General features: G+C 48.4%; 3 protein-coding genes across 11 annotated transcripts; all 3 read left to right on the top strand.

The window, feature by feature from the left end:
• The first annotated feature begins 465 nt into the window (after positions 1 to 465).
• On the top strand, positions 466 to 3,459 carry mllt11 (MLLT11 transcription factor 7 cofactor). Of its 2 annotated transcripts, none has more exons than XM_040024839.1 (3): positions 466 to 616; positions 1,273 to 1,445; positions 2,925 to 3,459. In XM_040024839.1, exons 2-3 carry the CDS (start codon positions 1,278 to 1,280, stop codon positions 3,009 to 3,011), a joined length of 255 nt encoding a protein of 84 aa, XP_039880773.1. In that variant the 5' UTR covers positions 466 to 616; positions 1,273 to 1,277; the 3' UTR covers positions 3,012 to 3,459. The 2 variants fall into 2 exon arrangements, with proteins under 2 accessions (XP_039880773.1, XP_039880772.1); XM_040024838.1 differs by having other exon boundaries at positions 468 to 602.
• A 995-nt stretch (positions 3,460 to 4,454) lies between these two features.
• On the top strand, positions 4,455 to 14,296 carry gabpb2a (GA binding protein transcription factor subunit beta 2a). Of its 5 annotated transcripts, none has more exons than XM_040024829.1 (8): positions 4,455 to 4,589; positions 6,438 to 6,545; positions 7,029 to 7,196; positions 7,277 to 7,471; positions 11,091 to 11,244; positions 11,585 to 11,761; positions 11,845 to 11,963; positions 12,670 to 14,296. In XM_040024829.1, the coding sequence occupies exons 2-8, from the start codon at positions 6,438 to 6,440 to the stop codon at positions 13,018 to 13,020; spliced, it is 1,272 nt and encodes a 423-aa protein (XP_039880763.1). In that variant the 5' UTR covers positions 4,455 to 4,589; the 3' UTR covers positions 13,021 to 14,296. The 5 variants fall into 5 exon arrangements, with proteins under 5 accessions (XP_039880763.1, XP_039880765.1, XP_039880762.1 ...); XM_040024831.1 differs by lacking the exon at positions 4,455 to 4,589 and adding an exon at positions 4,618 to 4,730; XM_040024828.1 differs by lacking the exon at positions 4,455 to 4,589 and adding an exon at positions 5,012 to 5,403.
• On the top strand, positions 13,425 to 19,548 carry anp32e (acidic (leucine-rich) nuclear phosphoprotein 32 family, member E). 4 transcript variants are annotated; one of them, XM_040024832.1, is made up of 7 exons: positions 13,425 to 15,070; positions 16,189 to 16,338; positions 16,661 to 16,783; positions 16,861 to 17,023; positions 17,097 to 17,218; positions 18,070 to 18,103; positions 18,188 to 19,548. In XM_040024832.1, exons 1-7 carry the CDS (start codon positions 15,017 to 15,019, stop codon positions 18,271 to 18,273), a joined length of 732 nt encoding a protein of 243 aa, XP_039880766.1. In that variant the 5' UTR covers positions 13,425 to 15,016; the 3' UTR covers positions 18,274 to 19,548. The 4 variants fall into 4 exon arrangements, with proteins under 4 accessions (XP_039880766.1, XP_039880767.1, XP_039880770.1 ...); XM_040024833.1 differs by having other exon boundaries at positions 14,419 to 15,070; positions 16,700 to 16,783; XM_040024834.1 differs by lacking the exon at positions 13,425 to 15,070 and adding an exon at positions 15,083 to 15,873.

Below are 19,548 nucleotides of genomic sequence, written 5' to 3'. Positions count from 1 at the left end.
GCTAACTGTAACTGGTAAAAGAGAGCGTGTAACCCTGTGCTGGCCTCACTAGCTGCCTGTCTCTTTCAGAGTTTAAATGCTTTCACATTTAAAAACAAACCCCGCCGTACCACTCTGAGCTTCTTCATCCCTACACACCCTCCTGACTGTGTCTCAGGTCAAATTATGGAATAACTCACCCGTGCACGTTAGAGAGGCCCCTTCACGGTCCACTGTTAAAACACGTCTTAAAACGTGTTTCTCTTGTATTTAAATTAGTTATTAGCTAACTAATTAATCATTTTACTTTTGTTTGTTTTTATTTATATCTTATGTAATTTTATTATTTAGTTCCAATGTCCAGCACTTGGCTTCAGATGTGGTTGTCTTAAAGTGCTTTATAAATAAAGATGACGATGATGTTATATAACCATTGTTAGACTTTTATTGTGAAATCGGGGACAGGAAGTTTTGGTGTACATTCAGGTAAGTTTGACGCAGTCGCAGAGCTCATTTCAACCTGCAGCGGCGCAGCGGCTGATCACCAAAACCCGCAGAACAAAAGAGGAGAAAGCGGAGCGGCCGTCCTCACACCGGAAACACGCGCAGCTAAATACACGCAGGTAAACACGCGCAGGTGAGCTTAGTTTAAATCTGTGTCTCTTCTCAGAATTTTACCTCTTCGTCAGAAAGATGGAGCTGATGGTAAAATGACGTCAGCTAGTGTAAAAACGGCAGCGTGAAGATTACACGTGTTTAAATCTTCGATTATTAAATTAAATCAATGTTTTATTTTAGTTTTTATTCCTAGTCTTTAGATTTAAGGGACATCTGTCGCTCTGTTCTGCGCCTGCGCACCGGCCAACGCCTCAAACAACGGCCGCTCCAGTAATCAATAAGTTATTACGTTATTGGTGATTCATCTCATCGCTGGCTGTGGGTTACCCGGTTATCGGGACCAGGTACAGGACCAGGACCAAGTCCATTACAAGGACCAAGACCAGGTCTATGACTAAGGCCCAGGAATAAAAAGAGCAGGAATAACATGGAGGATTATTTTGGGTTGCTTAGATCAGATGTTCCACTTCCTGTTTTAGAACCTCAGCTGACCACATAAATATCCTCCCCGACTCATGGGGTGGAAGGGGGGGGGGGGGGGTTATTGGATGCGCCATCTGTGGGGGCTGGACTCTGTAGGGTCACGGGTTTGACCTCCTGGTTTAATCGATGTTTAAATGATATCAAGGGTGAAAATCTGCTCTGAGATCAGTGATTTTGTGTGTTTTGTCTCAGACGTGATGGAGAAATCGAGCAGCCAGTATGACTCCTTCCTATTCTGGAGGCAGCCAATCCCGGCTCTCGACCTATCTGAGCTGGAGGACCTGGGTTTGATAGACTGTGAGGCGGCCAACAGCGGGAAGGGAAGGGAGAAGAAGACGCTGGAGCTGTGGAGCTGTGATGAAGAGGTGAGGCTAAAACAGGTGACACATGAAAATGTCCCACTGAGCAGTGTCCGACGAGCCGATTTTTCCAAAATCATTATTTGGGAAAAATCTGTGATAAAACACTCAAATCTCTGACAGCAGTTATCAAAGTACTGCAGGCCTGATCATGTGATCAGTTCCAGGTGTATTTACCTCACAGCAGGTGAACACACTCCTGCTGAGAAAGTGCGAACACAAACAAAGGAAATATTGCTTCTTATGAAGATGCTTCCCCGCCGACCAGCTTCAGCTCCAGCTCCAGCTGCTTTAACTGCACCTGCATGTAGATTTAGTGTACAGTTCCTGTGGGTGGTGCTGTGAGTGCTTCCATTGGCTGTTTCCAGAGGACATGAGACACTACACACATCAGGTGACTCGGGGTTCACCAGACCAACAAGCTCGAGTCCACACTCCAGACTTTCCTCTCCCGGCCGAGCCAACAATAAATTGTTCTCTCTTTGCCCCACACAGCCACAGTTTCCAACATCACGGTTACTGCACGCGTGTCACACCACAGACACAAGCAGAGTGGAAACCTGACATCATGTCCACAGGAAACAAATCTCCACGTCCTTCACTTACACGGGGGCTTCACTTTTCCTCACTGCTAATATGAAGTAATGCAGTCAGTCAGATGACGTGAGGAAGCTGTTTTCCCTGCAGACGTGCTGATGGTACGAAAGTGGTGTGATGTAGTTATGTATGTAGTAAACTCTTTGGATAAAGTGTTTGGGTAAAAACAGATTATTTTATTTATTTTATTGCATAAAATAGCTCTGATTGCAGAGTTTCTGACTCCACGTGACTCAGGCTCTCCTCCACAAATCCCAACATCACAGCTAACAGCTGGATTTTAGCCCAACAGCCACTTCCTGCTGCAGACACAGACAGTAAAGTGACAGTAGATCCTGGTTTAACATGAACTGACTGCTGCAGCACTACAGTGATCCCCTCACACTGATGTTTAGCTTCACTGTCCTTATTTTCCTCTGAGGCAAGGGTGGCCAACTCCAGGCCTCGAGAGCCGGTGTCCTTTAGGTTTTAGATGTGTCCTTGATCCAACACAGCTGATTCAAATGGCTAAATGACCTCCTCAGCATGTCTCGAAGTTCTCCAGAGGCCTGGTAATGAACTAATCATTTGATTCAGGTGTGTTGACCCAGGGTGAGGTCTAAAACCTGCAGGATGCCGGCTCTCGAGGCCTGGAGTTGGCCACCCCTGCTCTGAGGTATTGATCCTGTCACTAGTTAATGGCAGGCTCCGTACTGACTGGAGGGGGCGCTGTTTTTAAAACTTCACACATGAAGTTACACCATTGAGCCCTGCTCTCAGGATCTGACATAGATGTAAGTTAGCCTTTCTGCATGTAGAGTTTACTCCCCTCTTGGATGTTGCTCTTGGGCTGCGCTGTACAGAGACCTGTTGTTAACTGAAATGTGTCATTCCCTGTGTCTCCTGCAGAGGGAGCTGTCAGAGTTCTCCTCCTTTAATTACTGGAGAGCTCCGATTGCCGCTGTGGACGCCCTGCTCGCTGACCTGCTGCTGTGAAGCCAGCTAACCTCTGACCTCAGACCACACTGAAGCAAAGATGCAGGGTCTGCAGGACAGCACGTTAGGTGCACCACACTTCCAGTTTTCTTCCTGGGTGGAACAGGAAGTGTGGTGCACTTTGAACCCTTTGATTATCGTTTGGTAAAATAAATTTGACTTGTGATGGAGCAGCTGATGTTTGAAGAACTGCGTCACCCTCTCAGGTGAGGTTCACCTGCAGAACTGAAGGAGATGATGTGACTGGTGTGACAAGGCCTTTTAATTTTCCGGTTTTTGAACAGACGCCTGTGAAGATCACATTGTTCTGTTTCATCTGTGTCTTTTTTCTTTTGTTACAGCTGTTCAGGTTAACCTCACAGTCTGCCCTGTTTATTATTTATTTATTTATTTGTGTAGCTGTAATCAAACCTCGCACTCCTGCCAACAATAAAAAAGTCCACAGTTACTCATAAGTTTGGCTTTTATTACAGTAAAAGTAACTAATAAAGTCACACGATCATTAACTGGCCATGTCTGTGAATTACAGTGACTATGGAGTAAACCTCGTCATACACGACGAATAAATTCGTGTTCAGCTTCAGGGTCAGAAACACCTCTGTGACATCACTGAGTAACGTTCACAGCACACACCCGAGTGATTACCTCATCACCTGCTGATGATTACAGAATGAGTTGGATAATCAATACATTTGATCAGCAGCTCCTGAAAAATGATCCTCTGAACAGAACCTCTTTCTTCTTGTGCCCAGCGCCTGGTGGTGGATTATGGTTAACGGAGTCGAATATCACGCACCTGAGCCATCAGCAGGTCTGTGCTGTTACCTGATTAGAAGTACTTTCTTATGTTTCACACCTGAACATCGAAAGTGGAGGTTTAAGCTCTTTCAGATCAAAACCCGGCTGACACGCATTTATTTGACCGATCACGTCTCCAAACATCAGTCTCTTATTGGTCTGATTCCTCTCAGGTTAATAACGCATCAAGATAATTTTCTTCTTCTATGATCACCTGGGGTCATAGATCATCTCAGAGAAAACGCACACATCTGTCCTGTCCAACGTGACAGCTCACAAAAACCCATTATCCCTTTAAATAATCGAAACACGTCAAACAGACTATCAGTTCTTTTTTTATTGGAGATTTATGAATAATTTAAGAATTTAATTTATACATATTTAAATGTGAAATTCCAGAAAACAAAACGCAGGACTCTTCTACTACTCCCAACATGTCGTACTCTTCTTTGCTGCGCAGGCGGGAATCAGCCTCTCCTGGTGGCTGATCTGCGGTCAGCCTCGGTCACTGCATCACAGCCCTCTGACGCACACTCTGTTCTTCAAACTGACCTCAGATCTCTTCGCCTCCGCCGGCACAGAGCCCGCCCCCTGGCAGGTTAACACTCTCCGGCTTCCACCTCCGGTGTCGCGGGGCCGCCATCTTTGTAGCACATTAAACATTTAAAAAAAAAAAAAAAAAATACCTGTTTGTGAAGGTTTTCTGAGCAGGTAAGCGCACCTTTCCGGGTCCCATCCACGCCAGGAGGCGTACGATCGCGAGAACCTTGAGATAAGAAGGTAAAGCAGCTTTATTTTAACTTGTTCCAGCTTACATGCGCGCAGGCTAACGGCTAACAGAGCTATAAGCTTTACAGAGGACCACACTTCCTTTGAAGACTTTCAACATAAAATAGTGTACGGTCCAACTGTGGATTTCAGGTACACTTTTACCGTTAATCGGTAGTTTAATGGTTTATTTGCTATTAATTAGCCGAGGGGAAAATACTTTAAATTTACATTAGTTGTAATATGAATTTTACCTGCATTTTCGTCAAAAACTGACTTTTGGCAGATATCTTCATGACAATAATGTCTGGTTTTCTTCACTTCCAAAGCCAGTTGGCTGAATGTTGTTATAGAGGGCTATCAAATGATTGAAATGCACTTTAAGATCTTTACTCAGAATTTTCAGGAAACATATTTAATTCACAAATACTAAATAGCATTAATCTGAACAATCCCTGTTAATAGTCCTAACGCTGACAGAAGTGCGGTGATGACTGTTTACAGTTTTACAAAAACATTTAAATCACTGGACCGCTGTAAAGGCTCTTATTTTGAAGGTTACACCCGTACCATCCGGCCGCGTCTCGCTAACTTTTCTCCGTAAACAGACTCGCTAGAGTCGGACGGGCCAAGCTCTCTTAGTGTTCGGCATTCATGTTCTGGTGCGGTTCTAGTCTTGAAGTGTACGCCTGACTGCACCCATTCTTCCGTAGCACGGATCGCAAAACAAGCACAAAGCTCCCGCAGACGCCCACGGTGGGGCGGCTAGCATCGAGCCGCTAACGTTAGCAGCGAGGAGTAGCGCGGCCCCACAAACCTGGAGCCGGTAAGTACTCCCTTCGTCGGCCGCCGCGGGACCACAGCCGCCCGCGTGCTCCGGCTCGCGTCCTCCGCACGAAGGTGGAATTGCGCGCGCCGGAGTCAACCTTTCCGCACGAGGCTCCGGTGAGCGGTATGACTGCGCGCGCTCCGACAACACCAACTAACCGGATGTGGAAGTAGTTTTTTCTCCGCGTGTAAAATAGGAAATTTCTGTGTGACTTCCCCCGGAAAACCAACAACTTAATATCAAACGGTTTCCTGTCGGTGTTGCTGTGACCGTGGCGGCGGTGCGGGTGGCGAAGAAGAGCACGGACAGGCTGTGCGGGGCGACGCAGCTCATGGCGGACTTTTTCTGCCCGTCAAGGCGCCTAAAATGGCTCCTCGGCCGCGGAGAGAAATCTCGTCCTTCTCTGCTGTTTCGCAATCACGAGAGCGGTGTGACTACCTGATTTCCATTATCGGACACGACCTGGGGCACGTTCTGGTAAAATAAAAGCATTCGGTCGGGTGTGAGCCTCCACAACCCGCTCACAGCGGGCCTGGGGGGTTCAGTCAGCCCCCTGGTGCACTTTAGCAGGTTTCTGTAGCCCTGCCGTGCTAAACCCTCAGCTACGGACCCGTTATCAGACACACACAGGTTTTTGTTCTTTGTGTCTTTTAAAGAGGAGCTAACCCACTGCACATGAGTAGATGTTAGCAAAAACACTTTTTACATTTCTGCTCTTAAAACATAAGCGGGCAACTTCAACTTGAGCCTTACCGACGGAGCAGGCGCAGATGAACCATGTGTGTCCGATAATAGACACCTAACTGTTAGCTTCAGATAAGCGAGCTGGTACGTTTGAAGGAGCTGTTTAATCAGACAGGCTGAGAGAAGTTAAACAGTGTTTTTAAGAAATGTTGAATTAAAGGTTTTTGTTGGTCATAAATAACACCCTGCAAATAAAGGATGGACACTGCAGCTTTCATTGGCTGTTTGAGGATGCCTGAAGTTACTGATTGGGATAATTGATCAGCTGTATCGATCCCTTTCTGCAGATGTCGCTGGTCGATTTGGGGAAGCGGCTGCTGGAGGCAGCCCGGAAAGGTCAGGATGACGAAGTTCGAAATTTGATGGCCAACGGGGCGCCGTTCACCACTGACTGGGTGAGACTCTGCATGCTTTTTTTTTTTTTTTTTTTTTTTAATAGCACTAATAATGGGATGGGAACGTCAGCAGGCGGCACAGTGGTTAGCACTGTTGCCTCACAGCAAGAGTTCAGTTCCACCATCAGGCCGGGGTCTTTCCGTGTGGAGTTTGCGTGTTCTCCCCGTGTTTGCGTGGGTTCTCTCCGGGTACTCCGGCATCCTCCCACAGTCCAAAGACTTGTTAGTGGGTTAGGTGTGAATGTGAGTGGTTGCCTGTGTCTATGTGTTAGCCCTGCAACAGAATGGCGACCTGTCCAGGGTGTACCCCGCCTCTCACCCTAAGACAGCTGGGATAGGCTCCAGCGCCCCTGAACAGGATACGCGGAAGTGAGTGGATGGAAGGATGAGACTTGAACCTTGAAAAAGAGTTGTTTCTGAGACTCTGAGATAGAACGCTGCACCTGAGCTCACCTGTTCTGGCTCCTTCTCACTCACCTTCAGCTTGGGACGTCCCCGCTCCACCTGGCCGCTCAGCACGGCCATTACTCCACTGCCGACGTCCTGCTGAGGGCCGGTGTCAGCAGAGACGCCCGCACCAAAGTGGACCGCACCCCGCTGCATATGGCTGCCGCCGAGGGACACACGGTCATCGTGGAGCTGCTGGTCCGGGTAAGACGGCTTGTCTTCATTGGAAGGCTCTGTGTGCTCTAAGCGCTGTGATCTTTGACATATGTGGACCTCCCTTTTAGAACGGCGCTGACATCAACGCCAAAGACATGCTGAAGATGACGGCGCTGCACTGGGCAGCACAGCATGGGCACCACAGCGTGGCTGAAACGCTCATCAAGCACGGCGCTGACGTACACGCGCTCAGCAAATTTGACAAGACGCCATTCGACATCGCCATGGACATCCAGAACACGGAGCTGATGCTGCTGCTGCAGGTGAGTCGACGCCTTGACAAGGAGAAGCAGAACATTGAGGTTTCAGTGTGACAGAACGGTCACAGGTGTGCTCGCACTCTGCAGCGAGGTTGATAACAGAGACTTTCAGGCTGCCCGGAGATCAGGTGAGGCAGACATTTCGCCTGAGTTGTTTTGTTTGAGAATGTTTGTTGCCGGGAGGCCGTAATCAGAGCTGTCTGAGGAAAGGATCTTTAATGCTTCCTTTGCCTTCTTTAGCAGAAGAGACACTGGAGTGTTCTTTATGAAAGGGGAGCAGAAAACGCTATCCCATAATTCATAGCAGCAGACTGGAACAATGGATCAATGCTCATTATAACAACATTTTCCGTCTGGTGCAGTGAGCTGCTGAGAGTTTATCTGTGCTGCAGTCTCTGATAGAATTTATTTACAGCCGTTTCACGTCCGTGACACCGTCAGTCAGCTGAGAGCAGCTCGAGTGATGACAGCACTTGTGTTACTGTGCTTCAGTAGCACAAACACTCAGTCAATAATCCGACAGACTAACACACTTATCTTTGTTTCACTTGTTTACTGCAGAGAGGCGCTGTGTGCGCACGCTGCTGTGAAAAATAAGCTGAGTTCAGTTTGTTGCTGCTGTGAAATCCTGCTTTAATGACAAGCTTTGCTGTAAACACACAGAGGTCTGAGCTAATTGTACTGTGACAGACGCGTGGCAGAGACGACCACATTTTCACACTTTTCAGCACTTTAATTTCTGGTTGTCGTACCTCACACACGGCTGCAGCTTTTCAGTTGCTGTCTAACACACACCAACGACAACAACGGGACCCAGTGCACTCTGCTTTGAAGCTGTTGAGGCGCGGTTGCTGCTCGGGTGTGTCCGCAGCCCCCACAGCCGCGCCACACATGCACTTCTCAAAAGGTTGATTGTATTCATCTGGACCCTTCGTCGTCATCCAGGTGACTTCTTCAGTCTCAGCTGATTGCAGGTTTCCAACCTTATAAACGGGACATTTGCACAATGACTAAAACTAGCACCACTGAAGGAACAATGGGCTGTCAGATCCTTGGAGTGGGCCAATTTTTGGGGTTTAAAAGCCACAGAGACGCGGTGTTTAGAAAAAATGTGTCTCAGCTGCTCCGATACTCCTGACACGTACGGGATCACTGCAGGTTTTCGCTTGGGCGGCGGTTGTGCGTCAGCGTTTAGATGTCCCCCATTACTGATGGAAATCTCACAGTCTAAGAAGGCTAACCTGCCACTTTTCATATCCTCCCTGGTGAATTTGATGTGTCGGTCCACCGAGTTAATGTGATCCGTGAATTGTGGAACGTCCTGAGATTTGATTTTCACCCAGGTGTCATCCACATACCTGAACCATTGGCTTGGTGGTGTTCCAGGGTAGGATAGCAAAGCCCTCTTCTCCACTTCTGAAACAGATGAAATGAAGACACAGTTCAAACACATGTAGTCGATGCTGAGAGTGGTCCTGTTGCTGAGGTTGGGGTTATCCTGTAATCTCTTACGAACTAGGGCTGGGCCATATTACACCGTTCACGGTAATACCGGTACAATGTTAGGCAATGATAACAAAATAAAATATTGTGATAGAATACGGGTAAAACATGCACGCGCAGTGCCTTTGTTTATAATACGCACATGGTGGAAAAAGCATGGCAGCAACAGAGAATGAGAAGGGGGAAAGCGGCTCGTTGAGTGAAACAGATGAACCAGAATTGGTTTGTAAAAATGCTGCAACTTCAGTGATGTGGAACTGGTTTGGTGTTGTCTGCCAGATACACAACAAAGCACTTTTTATTTTTTTTATTTTTTTTAGTAGAACATGCAAGCGGGCGTCGTTATTGCCATATTTGTCGGACGGAGGTGCTCTTAAATCAGGGAGTAATCTGGGTCCAAACCTCCGTCAGCTTCAGGTCCCAAAGTCAAACGAACACTGCAGCATCACTGAGAGTTAACCTCTTAAGCCCCAAGGGGGTTTCTGCTCGAAAATGCAATGCCCAAATTTAATTGATTATTTCTCTGCAATTACAAACTCTGTGCTTACAATCTTGGTATCAAAATAAAGCTAACACTTGTGAGATTTCATCAGAGGTGTAAATATTGAAGCAGATATTACTGTGTCAAAGTTACTGAGACTGGAACACAGAAAAAGTAAGTAGATTTTATCCTCGCGTAATTTTTTTTTTTTTTTTTTAATTTTTAGCATATAACCCTTTAAAAAATATGCCTCAGATCACATTTGGTTCCAGAATTTCAGTAACCAACATATAAACATCATCTGTGCAAAGATTTAAGTTTCTAAAGTGAAACAGTGAAAAATTACAGCGCTGGGTAAGGCAATCTGTCTTAGCGTATTTGCGCCGCTGTGTGTTTTTGTGGTTTTCTTTTGCGGCTCATTCAGTGAATTTTGGTCTGATCGTGGTGAAGCTTGGTGTGTGGAGTCAGGCTGGTTAGCTTCCAGAGCTATCACTATCTTTAGCCGGTTACATGGAGTCTGGAGAATTTCCAGTTCGGTTTTGTTTGTTTAGCAGTCTTCTGCGCATTTACATAACTGCTCGTTTAATCATGGCTTGGTTTTGATGTGTTTGGTGGTTGTAGAAATGGTTTATATGACATTTTAGCTGAGATTCAGAGGTTTCTGTGGACACCACACATGTCTGGACTTATATTTCTCACCCCGTGTTATAACCAATTAAACGTGATCTCCTCCTTTTTGCCCCGGTACCAGGGGCATGGGGCTGAAGTGGTTGATAACTGTCTAAATTCTTTCATCTTTAATAAAATGATCAGCGTTGCTGTTTTACCAGGTGTAACAATGAAGTTTAACATCCAGGCATCCATGAAAACAGAATTTATTACATTATGTTATTACATTACATTTGCATTTGCACTGTTAAATGTTTATATAGCTTTAATGCACAAAAAACAGCTGCTTGTTTAAGTGAAAATAAATGGATGGTTTTTTGTTTTTTTGTTGTTGTTTTTTTTCCAATTCGTCAGTTATATTGTTATCGCAAATTTTCAAATATATATCGTGATAAATATTTTTGGCCATATCGCCCTGCTCTATTACGAACTACCTCCAACACTTCAGTGACTGGGATGGAAGTGAAGAGAGATGTAACATGGAATGAGACCATGGTTTCATCTGCCTCCATAATGACTCAACATGTCTGGATGTTCAGAGCTGCTATAGGTGACCAAGGTGATCGTGCAATCACACGTTCTGATAACATCTCCCCTCGTAACAGGAAACAGGAATCATAGCAGCCTGGATCCTAACCTATCCCAACCCCTTTACACCCACAGCCGGCAGAAGAAAAGGACATGGGGGGGCGTTCCAAAAGTCTCTCCTGTGTCTTTGTACAGTGTTTACAGGAAGTGGGTTGGGTTACTTTGTATGATTGTAGGGTCTTTGCCTTTCAGTACAAAGCACCTGCGCACACCTGATGGCGCCAGAGTGAGGATAAATAAAATGCTACTAACAGAAGCCTCCTGATTGGTTGATTCTGTGGAGGTAGAAACGCAGAAAAAGGCACCTTTAAATTAATGAAAGCTTCACTGTGTGTGTGTGTGTGTGTGTGTGTGTGTGTGTGTGTGTGTGTGTGTGTGTAGGAGGGCATGCAGAATCAGGTGAATATGAACCAGGTGAGCATGAATGTGGAGACGAGCAGCACCACCAACCAACCACAGTTCATCATCCAGGGCATACCTGCCATTCAGGGGGGCGTGGTCAACCTGGCCGAGCTGCTCAACAAGGCCAATGCAGGTGAGGTGTGTGTGTGCGCGCGCGCGCACACACACGCACACACACACACACACAGCCCTTTTCCATCTCTACCTCTTTGGTCGGCACGTCACAGCTTGACACGGTGGTAGCACCTGGTCATTTTTCAGTACCTACTACACCGGGGTTCCAAGCAATCCAAAAATGCAATGTCAGCAGATTCCTTGCCACCGAATGGCTGGTCAGTGGAAATACTCTGAGAGTCACGAGAGCGCCTCCTTCACACCATTTTTGAAATGCTGCACAAACAGTACCGCGGTCCCCGACACTGATGACAAGCCGCAGACCGCATCGCTGTAACGACCCCCCGTTTGTTTTTCAGGAGACTCTGAGGAAGCGATGGCTGCCAGCGCTCTTGACTCCAACATCCAGCACGCCACCGTCGTAAACGAAGGTGGTCAGAGGGTCATCACCATAGTAACCGACCAGCACGGAAACCTGCAGACAACAGGAGGGATGGCACAGCCGTTCTTCGTCACCATGCAGCATGGACAGCAGAGTATGATGCTGATGCCTTTGAACAGGAAGTGGCGGGAAGTCCTGAGGCCATTTACATCCTGATTTTTATTTTATCTCATCCAGTGCTTGCCGTGCCTGCCAACACCGTGACAGAGGAGGTGGTGACGGAGGAGCCGCAGCCCCCGCCCTCCAGGAAGAGGAAGCTGGAGGTGACCAACAACCACAACAACACAGGAGAGACGGTGAGCGCCGCCTCCACACTGTGATCAGTGACCTCTGAACGCCGCTCACAGTTTCAGTGAGCTGCGTTTTACAGTGTATAGAAAACAACACTGACCCCAGGCCTGACATGATGTCACACTGCCAATGACCCTCTGCAGTCTTGAGGGACCATAAAGAAGCGTGCGTGTGTGTGTGTGTGTGTGTGTGTGTGTGTGTCAGATTTGTATAAACCAGCTGTGTTCGCCTGAATGATGTGTGCCAGCTCCACTGTGTGTGGATCTAAAGTTGCTTTTATTTTGAATATGGCTTTGTAGCGCCGTTAACATGGCCGTGCCTCTTGGAACCACGCCACAAACCCAACAGGAAGTTAGACCGTTGTTGTTGCCCCGCTGTAATTGAATTAGATTTGAATCGGGGACCGTTTGTGAGCCGGTGCTGTGGGTGGGTTCACAGTGTGGGTTAGTTTGGAGAGAAATTTCCCCAAAAGAGTTGCAAATGCGTACGGCGTGATCCTCGAGCGTGATGTCCAAACCTGAAGTCCAGTTTCATGAATCTGACAATTTCCTCTTTCGAAATCCCCTCAGTGCTACAAATGTCTGAAACCACACCAGTATTCAATACGTGTGCACACGTCACACCACATGGGTTTCTCTCTGTGGTTTGGGTGGGGTGCGCTGGTCTGTATGGTTTTGTGCTGATCGATGAGGATCATTTGTTTTCCTGCAGGAGCTGTTGCAGAGGCAGCTGCAGGAGGCCAACAGGAAGGCGCAGGAGTACCGACAGCAGCTGCTGAGGAAGGAGCAGGAGGCGGAGGAGTACCGCATCAAGCTGGAGGCCATGGCCCAGAGTCAGGCTGGCACCGCCACCGCAAACACGGCGGCTGGCGCCACCAACGCTGCTGCCAGCCCCGAGGAGGTGGTGGGAGGAGAGGAGGATGAGGAGGAGGGATCTGGCGGCGTGGTGGAGGAGGAGGGCGAGATGGTGGTGCTGCAGGAGGGGGGCATCATCATGGAGGGAGAGGAGGGTCAAGTGACGCTGGTGGAGGCGGGGGGAGAGGCAACGGAGGTGAGCTCCTAACGGAGCGCAGCAGGCGGGATTTGCACGCTGTACTCATGCCCACAAAAAGACCTGATCCTGGCGTGACACATGCTTCAACAGGGGGCGGAGTTCGGCTCAGCGCCATCCAGACTCCCCGGTTTAGAAACCTTTCACTTCTTTTTTTTTCAGTAGGGTCCAAAATGGCTGCCGCATAGAGGACATTGACGACCCGAGGAGGAAGAGGGACCTCGTTTACCCTCAGCCATTTGTTCCCCGAATGCCGCTTTAACGTGTTTCCTCTGCCCGGCGCTGGCGGAGAGGAAGCTTCTTCAAATGTTCCTTCTATGGACTGATTCCTGCCACTCACACCCCTTTACCCCCTTCACCATCCAGCGGAGGGTGCTGTGAAAGGAGCCGGTTTTCCAGGAATGCTCGGACTCTGCTGTGTTCTTCCGATGTGACCTTGTGTTCATGAGCTGCAGGAAGCGTTACCCTGTCTTCCTGTGACCTTTGACCTGAGCTGAACCAGCTCCATCATGGACTCTGTTCATTAATTATGATGTTGTTTCCAGGTGGTTTCTAAAGGGGTGGGCTAAGGTCAGGTGACTATTGAGCAAGCTGAAGTCACATGACCAGCAGTGTGACGCTGCCCTGCTCCACCCTCCTCCTCTATCTCACTCATCTACATCTACACTTTGGTTTGTGACACTTACATGTTTTGATTTTTACACCAACAGCAGACACTGGTCACATCACCTCAAGGTCACTGCCACTCAGCTGTCTCGTAAGCAAACAGCTGTTCTGTGTAAATGCTTCACAGTGAATAATGTGTTTCCTGTTAGAATCTTTCACTTCCTGTCAGGACAGGAAGTGCTAAACGCTAATTCATTCCAGGATACTCTAGACAGGAAATGGAAACCTTAATTGGCCTGCCAGGTGAAAAGTGTCAAGTATAGCTGAGCTTGCCTGATCCTGGACAGTGTGCCTCACCTGCACTGCTCCACCGCTCACTTTTTCATTTCAGAGACAGGCAATGTCACACCTGAGGCTGCAGGAGTGCTCCTCTGCGAGGCTCATGTCTGCCCAGCCTGCTCCCTTATAGAAGCCCACCTGACAACACACCTGTCCTCCATCACCTGTATAACTTCAGTCATTTTTATACACTCAGTGACGTCGACTTTTTCAGTGTACATATAAATTTGTATTTTTGTAAACTGTACCTTAATGCTTCATGATGATGATGGCGGCTGCCTGTGTACCTGTGATCTCAGGTAAACGCTTCTTCCTTTCAATAAAAGCTTGTTTCATAAGCTAACAGCGAGGTGTTTACTGACCTCAGGGAAATGTCCTGTTTTAGTTTAGCTCCTGTCCTGTAGCTTACAGGCGAATGAACAACGCGTCCCTGATTCTGGATGAAGAACTGAGCTGGACACCGTGAAACGGCTCCAGGCTCTGATTTTTGCATTGAAGTGTTTAATTGGTAACAGGGGTGATGAGCGCTGGGAGACTGACAAAGCAACAAGGGCCAGCTGCTGCTGTGATGGCAAAATGGTTACAATGATGTTTAAGTTTTATATCCATGATGCATTTATGGAGCCAGCTGTAAAGTCAAGTTTAATTGTATTCATACTCTTGAAACTAGTGCAGCGCTTCCGTCCTGTAAATAATTATAGAGCGGTTCATTTTTTTATTAGAACTGCTTTAATTCACTCTGATCTTCTTTTTTTTTAATTCAATGAAAGAAAAAGGAAGCTTTTGTGCGATTAAACTGCAACTCCCATGAAGCTTTGCAGTGCCGTCTGGGTTTCATGACAAACGACCTATCTGGTAGGACTAGACCCGATCAAGTCTGATTGATGTGCCCGCCGTCCAATCAGCGGTGGCTCAGGCGTGCACGTCCAACCCCGTGGGTTGGTGGGCGGGGCTCGCCGTATCATGGAGGATCAGTAGGCGAACGGCAGCCAGCAGAGGAAGGCAGGCACCGCTCCGACCCCGGGACGCCGTCAGCCGTTCACCGCCACATAGCTGCCCCAGCATGGACATGAAGAAGAGGATCACCCTGGAGCTGCGGAACCGGAACCCGGCGGAGGTGAGCCGTTCGGTCTTTGATGTGGCCCGGCAGGTGCGCCCGGGGTCCGGGTGCCCGCTGTCGGGCGTCCAGCTGACGGTCACGACGGGATGCGGAGCATCCTTTAGCTCTGGCCGCCCGAATAGCAGCGGGTTTTAATCCCAGCGGGTCCGGCGTGAGGAGGCAGGGTAACCCGCCGAGGGTGGACGGTGAGTCCCGGAACAGACCGCTCCTCGGAGCCTCCGGGACAGCGACACGGAGCTCGTTTCGGAGGCGGTACCGGGTCACAGAAGCGGATTAACCGCAGAAATGTTCTCTCCTGGCGGACTCTGCGGGCCGTAACTGTAACGAGAGTACCGGGTAACCGGTTTTAGCCTTGCAGATTAGGGCTGGATTACTGCTCGGGAATGTCCTAATCTCCGTTACAGCGAAGTACCGGAGTCCGTGCGCCCGTCGTATGGTGCCGCGTGCGCGCGCTTATGCGTTATATAAGCCACAGCAGTTGAATAACACGCTCCGCCATTCGGGGGGGGGAGCAGATGGTGAGTGCCGCCCCCTCCCTACAGGAGCCGGGAGGGGGTGCGGGCGAGTTACATAAACAGGAAGCCAGCGAGAGTCAACGTCACTAACCCTGATCTCCGATCAGATTATTGATCCAGCTGACGGAGGCTGTGTGGACGATCAAACGTGACAGAAGGGCTAATTTACATGTAGATAACTACCTGCTCTGCACTCACCTGTTCAGCTGCATTGTCGAGCCATCTCTACTGGATTTACCTTTATTTGCTCTGATTGGTTTTCCACACTCTCCGCCCACTCTGATTGTAAGTGTGAGTGTTTACCTGTCCATCATGCCTGGCTCGCTCTGGCTCATGTTACAGCAGCCTTCTTAATCAATATGAGTTGCCAGGCAACCTGTAAGTATAATTAATAATTTGTACAGGCTCAGAATGACCTTGACTGTGGTCCTCGTGTTAACTCGGACTTGACTTATAAACTGATAAATAAACAAATATCAAATCTATCACGTTCTGTCTTCTGTACAGTCAGGTATAGGGTTCATCAATACTTCATGTTCAAACGGATTAATAAAACACACACAGAGGCTTATGTCCCATCATGCTCTGCTCTGTCCTCAGATCGCAGAGCTGGTGCTGGACAACAGCCGCTCGGCAGACGGCGAAGTCGACGGTCTGACTGATGAGTTCACGGAGCTCGAGTTCCTCAGCATGGTCAACGTTGGTCTGACCTCGTTCGCCAAGCTGCCCTCGCTGCCCAAACTACGCAAGGTGAGCTCACCTGTCTGACCTCATCAACGGTGCATTCAAACATTTTCAGGGGGAAGAAGGAGATTGGGTTTGAGGTCAGAGAGCACCCTCTGCGGGTGGGAGAGATCTAACGAGCAGGGAGCCTTTGTGCTTTGACAGGTGTAACTGGCAGTATGAAGGACCAATGCCACCAAAATCAAAATCTGCTAAATTAATGTGTAAATGAAGGTGTAGTGGACCCACAAAGTGAAAAGGAAGAAATCCTAATTTTTTGTTTCACACATGGACTGTGGTTCTCCTGGCCGATGGTTTTCCTGACATTCTTGTCTTTGCTCCCCCTCAGTTGGAGCTGAGCGATAACAATTTGTCGGGTTCTCTTGAGATGCTGTCGGAGAAATGTCCAAACCTGACCTACCTGAACCTGAGTGGGAACAAGATCAAGGAGCTGAGCACCGTGGAGGCGCTGGTGAGGTTCTCGCGCTGCTCCAGCCATGCTCGCAGAGGAAACGTTCTGAGGTTCTAACGTGTCGTTTCCTCCCGTAGCAACACCTGAAGAGCCTGCAGAGCCTTGACCTGTTTAACTGCGAGATCACGTCTCTGGAGGAGTACCGGGAGAGCGTGTTTGAGCTGCTGCCCCAGGTGACCTACCTGGACGGCTTCGACCAGGAGGACAACGAGGCACCCGACTCCGAGGCGGAGGACGAAGGTGAGACCCGCTCAGACGGAGTGCCGTCCTCCTCCTCGTCTCTGTTTCGTCATGCCCGTGTGCGTGTTTGCAGATGAGGATGGCGAGGATGGGGCGGGGCCAACTGGCGCGTACGATGAGGAGGAAGACGAGGACGAGGACGGCTCGGAGAGTGCAGAGGCGGGGCTGGGTTTCCAGGTGAACCGCGCCAACCAGGTGAGCAAATCCAGCTTCATCCTGCAGGTGGAGCCGCAGATGATCCTGGGGTCAGCAGTACAATCCCAGGTCCTCCAGTCTGCATGAAAAAGTGTCCTTGGCCAAGACCCTGAACCCCGAGTTTCCCCGCAGTGTGTGTGTGTGTGGTGTGTGTGTGGTGTGTGTGTGTCCGACAGCCAAACCTTCTCTGTTGTCAGCCACGCCCCCCGTCACTGACCGTTTTGAGGATTAAAAGCACCAAAACAACTAATTGTCATTAAAAAAAAATTTTTCACCAAAAGTGACACTTTTGTATTTCTCCATTTGTAATGTAATCATTTCTTTGTATTTGTTTATCCTTCTTTTATGACGTATTTCATTTTGTTTTTATTTCCTACATTGTTGTTTTTCATTATGGGCGACCGTGGCTCAGGGGGTTGGGAAGCGTATTTGTAACCGGAAGGTCGCCGGTTCGATCCCTGGCCTCTCTGTCCTGGTCGTTGTGTCCTTGGGCAAGACACTTTACCCTACCGCCTACTGGTGTTGGCCAGAGGGGCCGATGGCGCGATATGGCAGCCTCGCTTCTGTCAGTCTGCCCCAGGGCATCTGTGGCTACAACCGTAGCTGCCTCCACCAGTGTATGAATGTGAGAGTGAATGAATAGTGGCATTGTAAAGCGCTTTGGGTGCCTTGAAAAGCGCTATATAAATCCAATCCATTATTAATATTATTATTATGTTCTATTACATCTGTTTTTGGCACATTTGGTCCTCTGAACCTGACGACGAGTTAAATTTGTTTGTTCACTTCCTGTCAGAGTAGTCCAGTCAGAAACGTAAATCTGCTTCTCTTCTTTCTGTGCTTCATCTCAGGATGACGATGAGGAAGACGAAGAGGAGGAGGATGGTGAGCATGTGTTTCAGTGTTGCAGCTGTATGTAGGCTCCAGGTGGGCGGGGCGTGTCCTGATTGGTCCGTTCTGTTTCTGCAGATGATGCGGCGGGCGCTCAGGGACAGAAGAGGAAGAGACAGGCGGACGATGAAGGCGAGGAGGATGACGATGATGATGATGTCTAATCTTGTAGCTGGCCGCCGTCTGTGTGGCGTCCTGTTCTCCTTGGCGGCGGCGTCCCCTGAGATAGTTTGCGTTTGTGAGTCAAGTGTTTAATTTTAGAGAATTTCTGAGAGATTTTGTCCGAACCCCACGCTTCCTGCTGAAGACGCCACGTTTCCCTCTTTTCCCCACCCCGAACTTTGAGCCGCGTCTGAACGCCTTGCTAGTTTGCTGAACTTCCCGCGTCCTCAGCGGGTTTCAGCTCCTCTGGTCGCCGTTTTCTTTATTATTTCAGGGGCGGCGTTTCCTCCGAGGGGACTGAACGGCCTCCCGATGGTTTGTCCTACACTTCCAACACAGCAGAAAGCCACTAGCTTCCAGCGTTAGCGTGTTAGAGCTACAGACAGACGAAAATTAGACCAATGAGTCCAAGCCCGCTTCGTCCGATCAGCCCGGCCCCACCTCGCCGTCTGCTCGGGTTTTCGTTGGCGGTTTGCTGCGAGCAGGAACTGCAGCCATCCGATAAATGCACTTTCACCTTCCCAGCAGCAGGGCGCGCTCTCCAAATCTCCTCATGACCTTCCTTTTATTGTTTTACTGTTTGACCTTTGACTTCCTCTGCCCTGAATCTATAACTAAATGTGATCAGCTCAGCGCCCAATTACAGCCAGTAGCTCTGAGAAACATGACAGTGAAACAGGAAGTGATTAGTTTAATAATAAAGCTGAGAACGTGATGGGGGCGTTTGAGTTTTCACGATATCAGCTCCTCCACCAGAGTTAAAGCTGGAACATTCAGGAGCCAGTCAGGAAAAATGGGGCGGTGCTTCCGAAAATATCAGCTGATGTGAAATAAACTGAAATTGTGTGATTTGGATGTTTTATGATCGTTTTTAATGCATTTCAGAGGCTAAACGGCTTGAAGAAAGTTACACTAAACTCCTTCCATCTAAAATGAAAAATACACATTTTATTTATTTATGTTAGTTTTTCTCACCACAGTCGCTTTGAAGTGGTCGTTACTGTTGCTGTGTTAGCGCCCCCTGCTGCCTTTGAACTGGTGTGTTGTCATTCAACAGGTCAAAGCGTGTGACCTGCTGAGGTCAGGGTGAACTCACCACTTCTAAGGCAATACTGTAAATAGACTCAGTTTGGGGTTTTTTAAGTTTTTTATTTTGATGTATCTGCAGCGAGGTAACCCCATCTCTGACCTTTGAACCCTCACCCTGTCTGTAGGGTCAAGATGTTTTACTCTTTGTGGTGTTTGAGTTTTAAATAAAAGATTTTAAACAAGTAAAA

Source organism: Simochromis diagramma, unplaced genomic scaffold (genome assembly GCF_900408965.1).
Source record: "Simochromis diagramma unplaced genomic scaffold, fSimDia1.1 OVJJ01000297.1, whole genome shotgun sequence".
Lineage (NCBI taxonomy): Eukaryota > Metazoa > Chordata > Actinopteri > Cichliformes > Cichlidae > Simochromis > Simochromis diagramma.
This window is presented reverse-complemented; position numbering and strand designations above follow the sequence as displayed.

Excerpts from the sequence above, each read along its gene's own strand:
- mllt11 (XM_040024839.1), top strand. The coding sequence starts at position 1,278 with ATGGAGAAATCGAGCAGCCAGTATGACTCCTTCCTATTCTGGAGGCAG. Across the intron at positions 1,446-2,924 it reads TGTGGAGCTGTGATGAAGAG|AGGGAGCTGTCAGAGTTCTC; the intron begins GTGAGGCTAAAA and ends TGTCTCCTGCAG.
- gabpb2a (XM_040024827.1), top strand. The coding sequence starts at position 5,773 with ATGGCTCCTCGGCCGCGGAGAGAAATCTCGTCCTTCTCTGCTGTTTCG. Across the intron at positions 7,472-11,090 it reads AGCTGATGCTGCTGCTGCAG|GAGGGCATGCAGAATCAGGT; the intron begins GTGAGTCGACGC and ends GTGTGTGTGTAG. Across the intron at positions 11,762-11,844 it reads CATGCAGCATGGACAGCAGA|TGCTTGCCGTGCCTGCCAAC; the intron begins GTATGATGCTGA and ends TATCTCATCCAG.
- anp32e (XM_040024832.1), top strand. The coding sequence starts at position 15,017 with ATGGACATGAAGAAGAGGATCACCCTGGAGCTGCGGAACCGGAACCCG. Across the intron at positions 15,071-16,188 it reads GGAACCGGAACCCGGCGGAG|ATCGCAGAGCTGGTGCTGGA; the intron begins GTGAGCCGTTCG and ends CTCTGTCCTCAG. Across the intron at positions 17,219-18,069 it reads AGGTGAACCGCGCCAACCAG|GATGACGATGAGGAAGACGA; the intron begins GTGAGCAAATCC and ends GCTTCATCTCAG.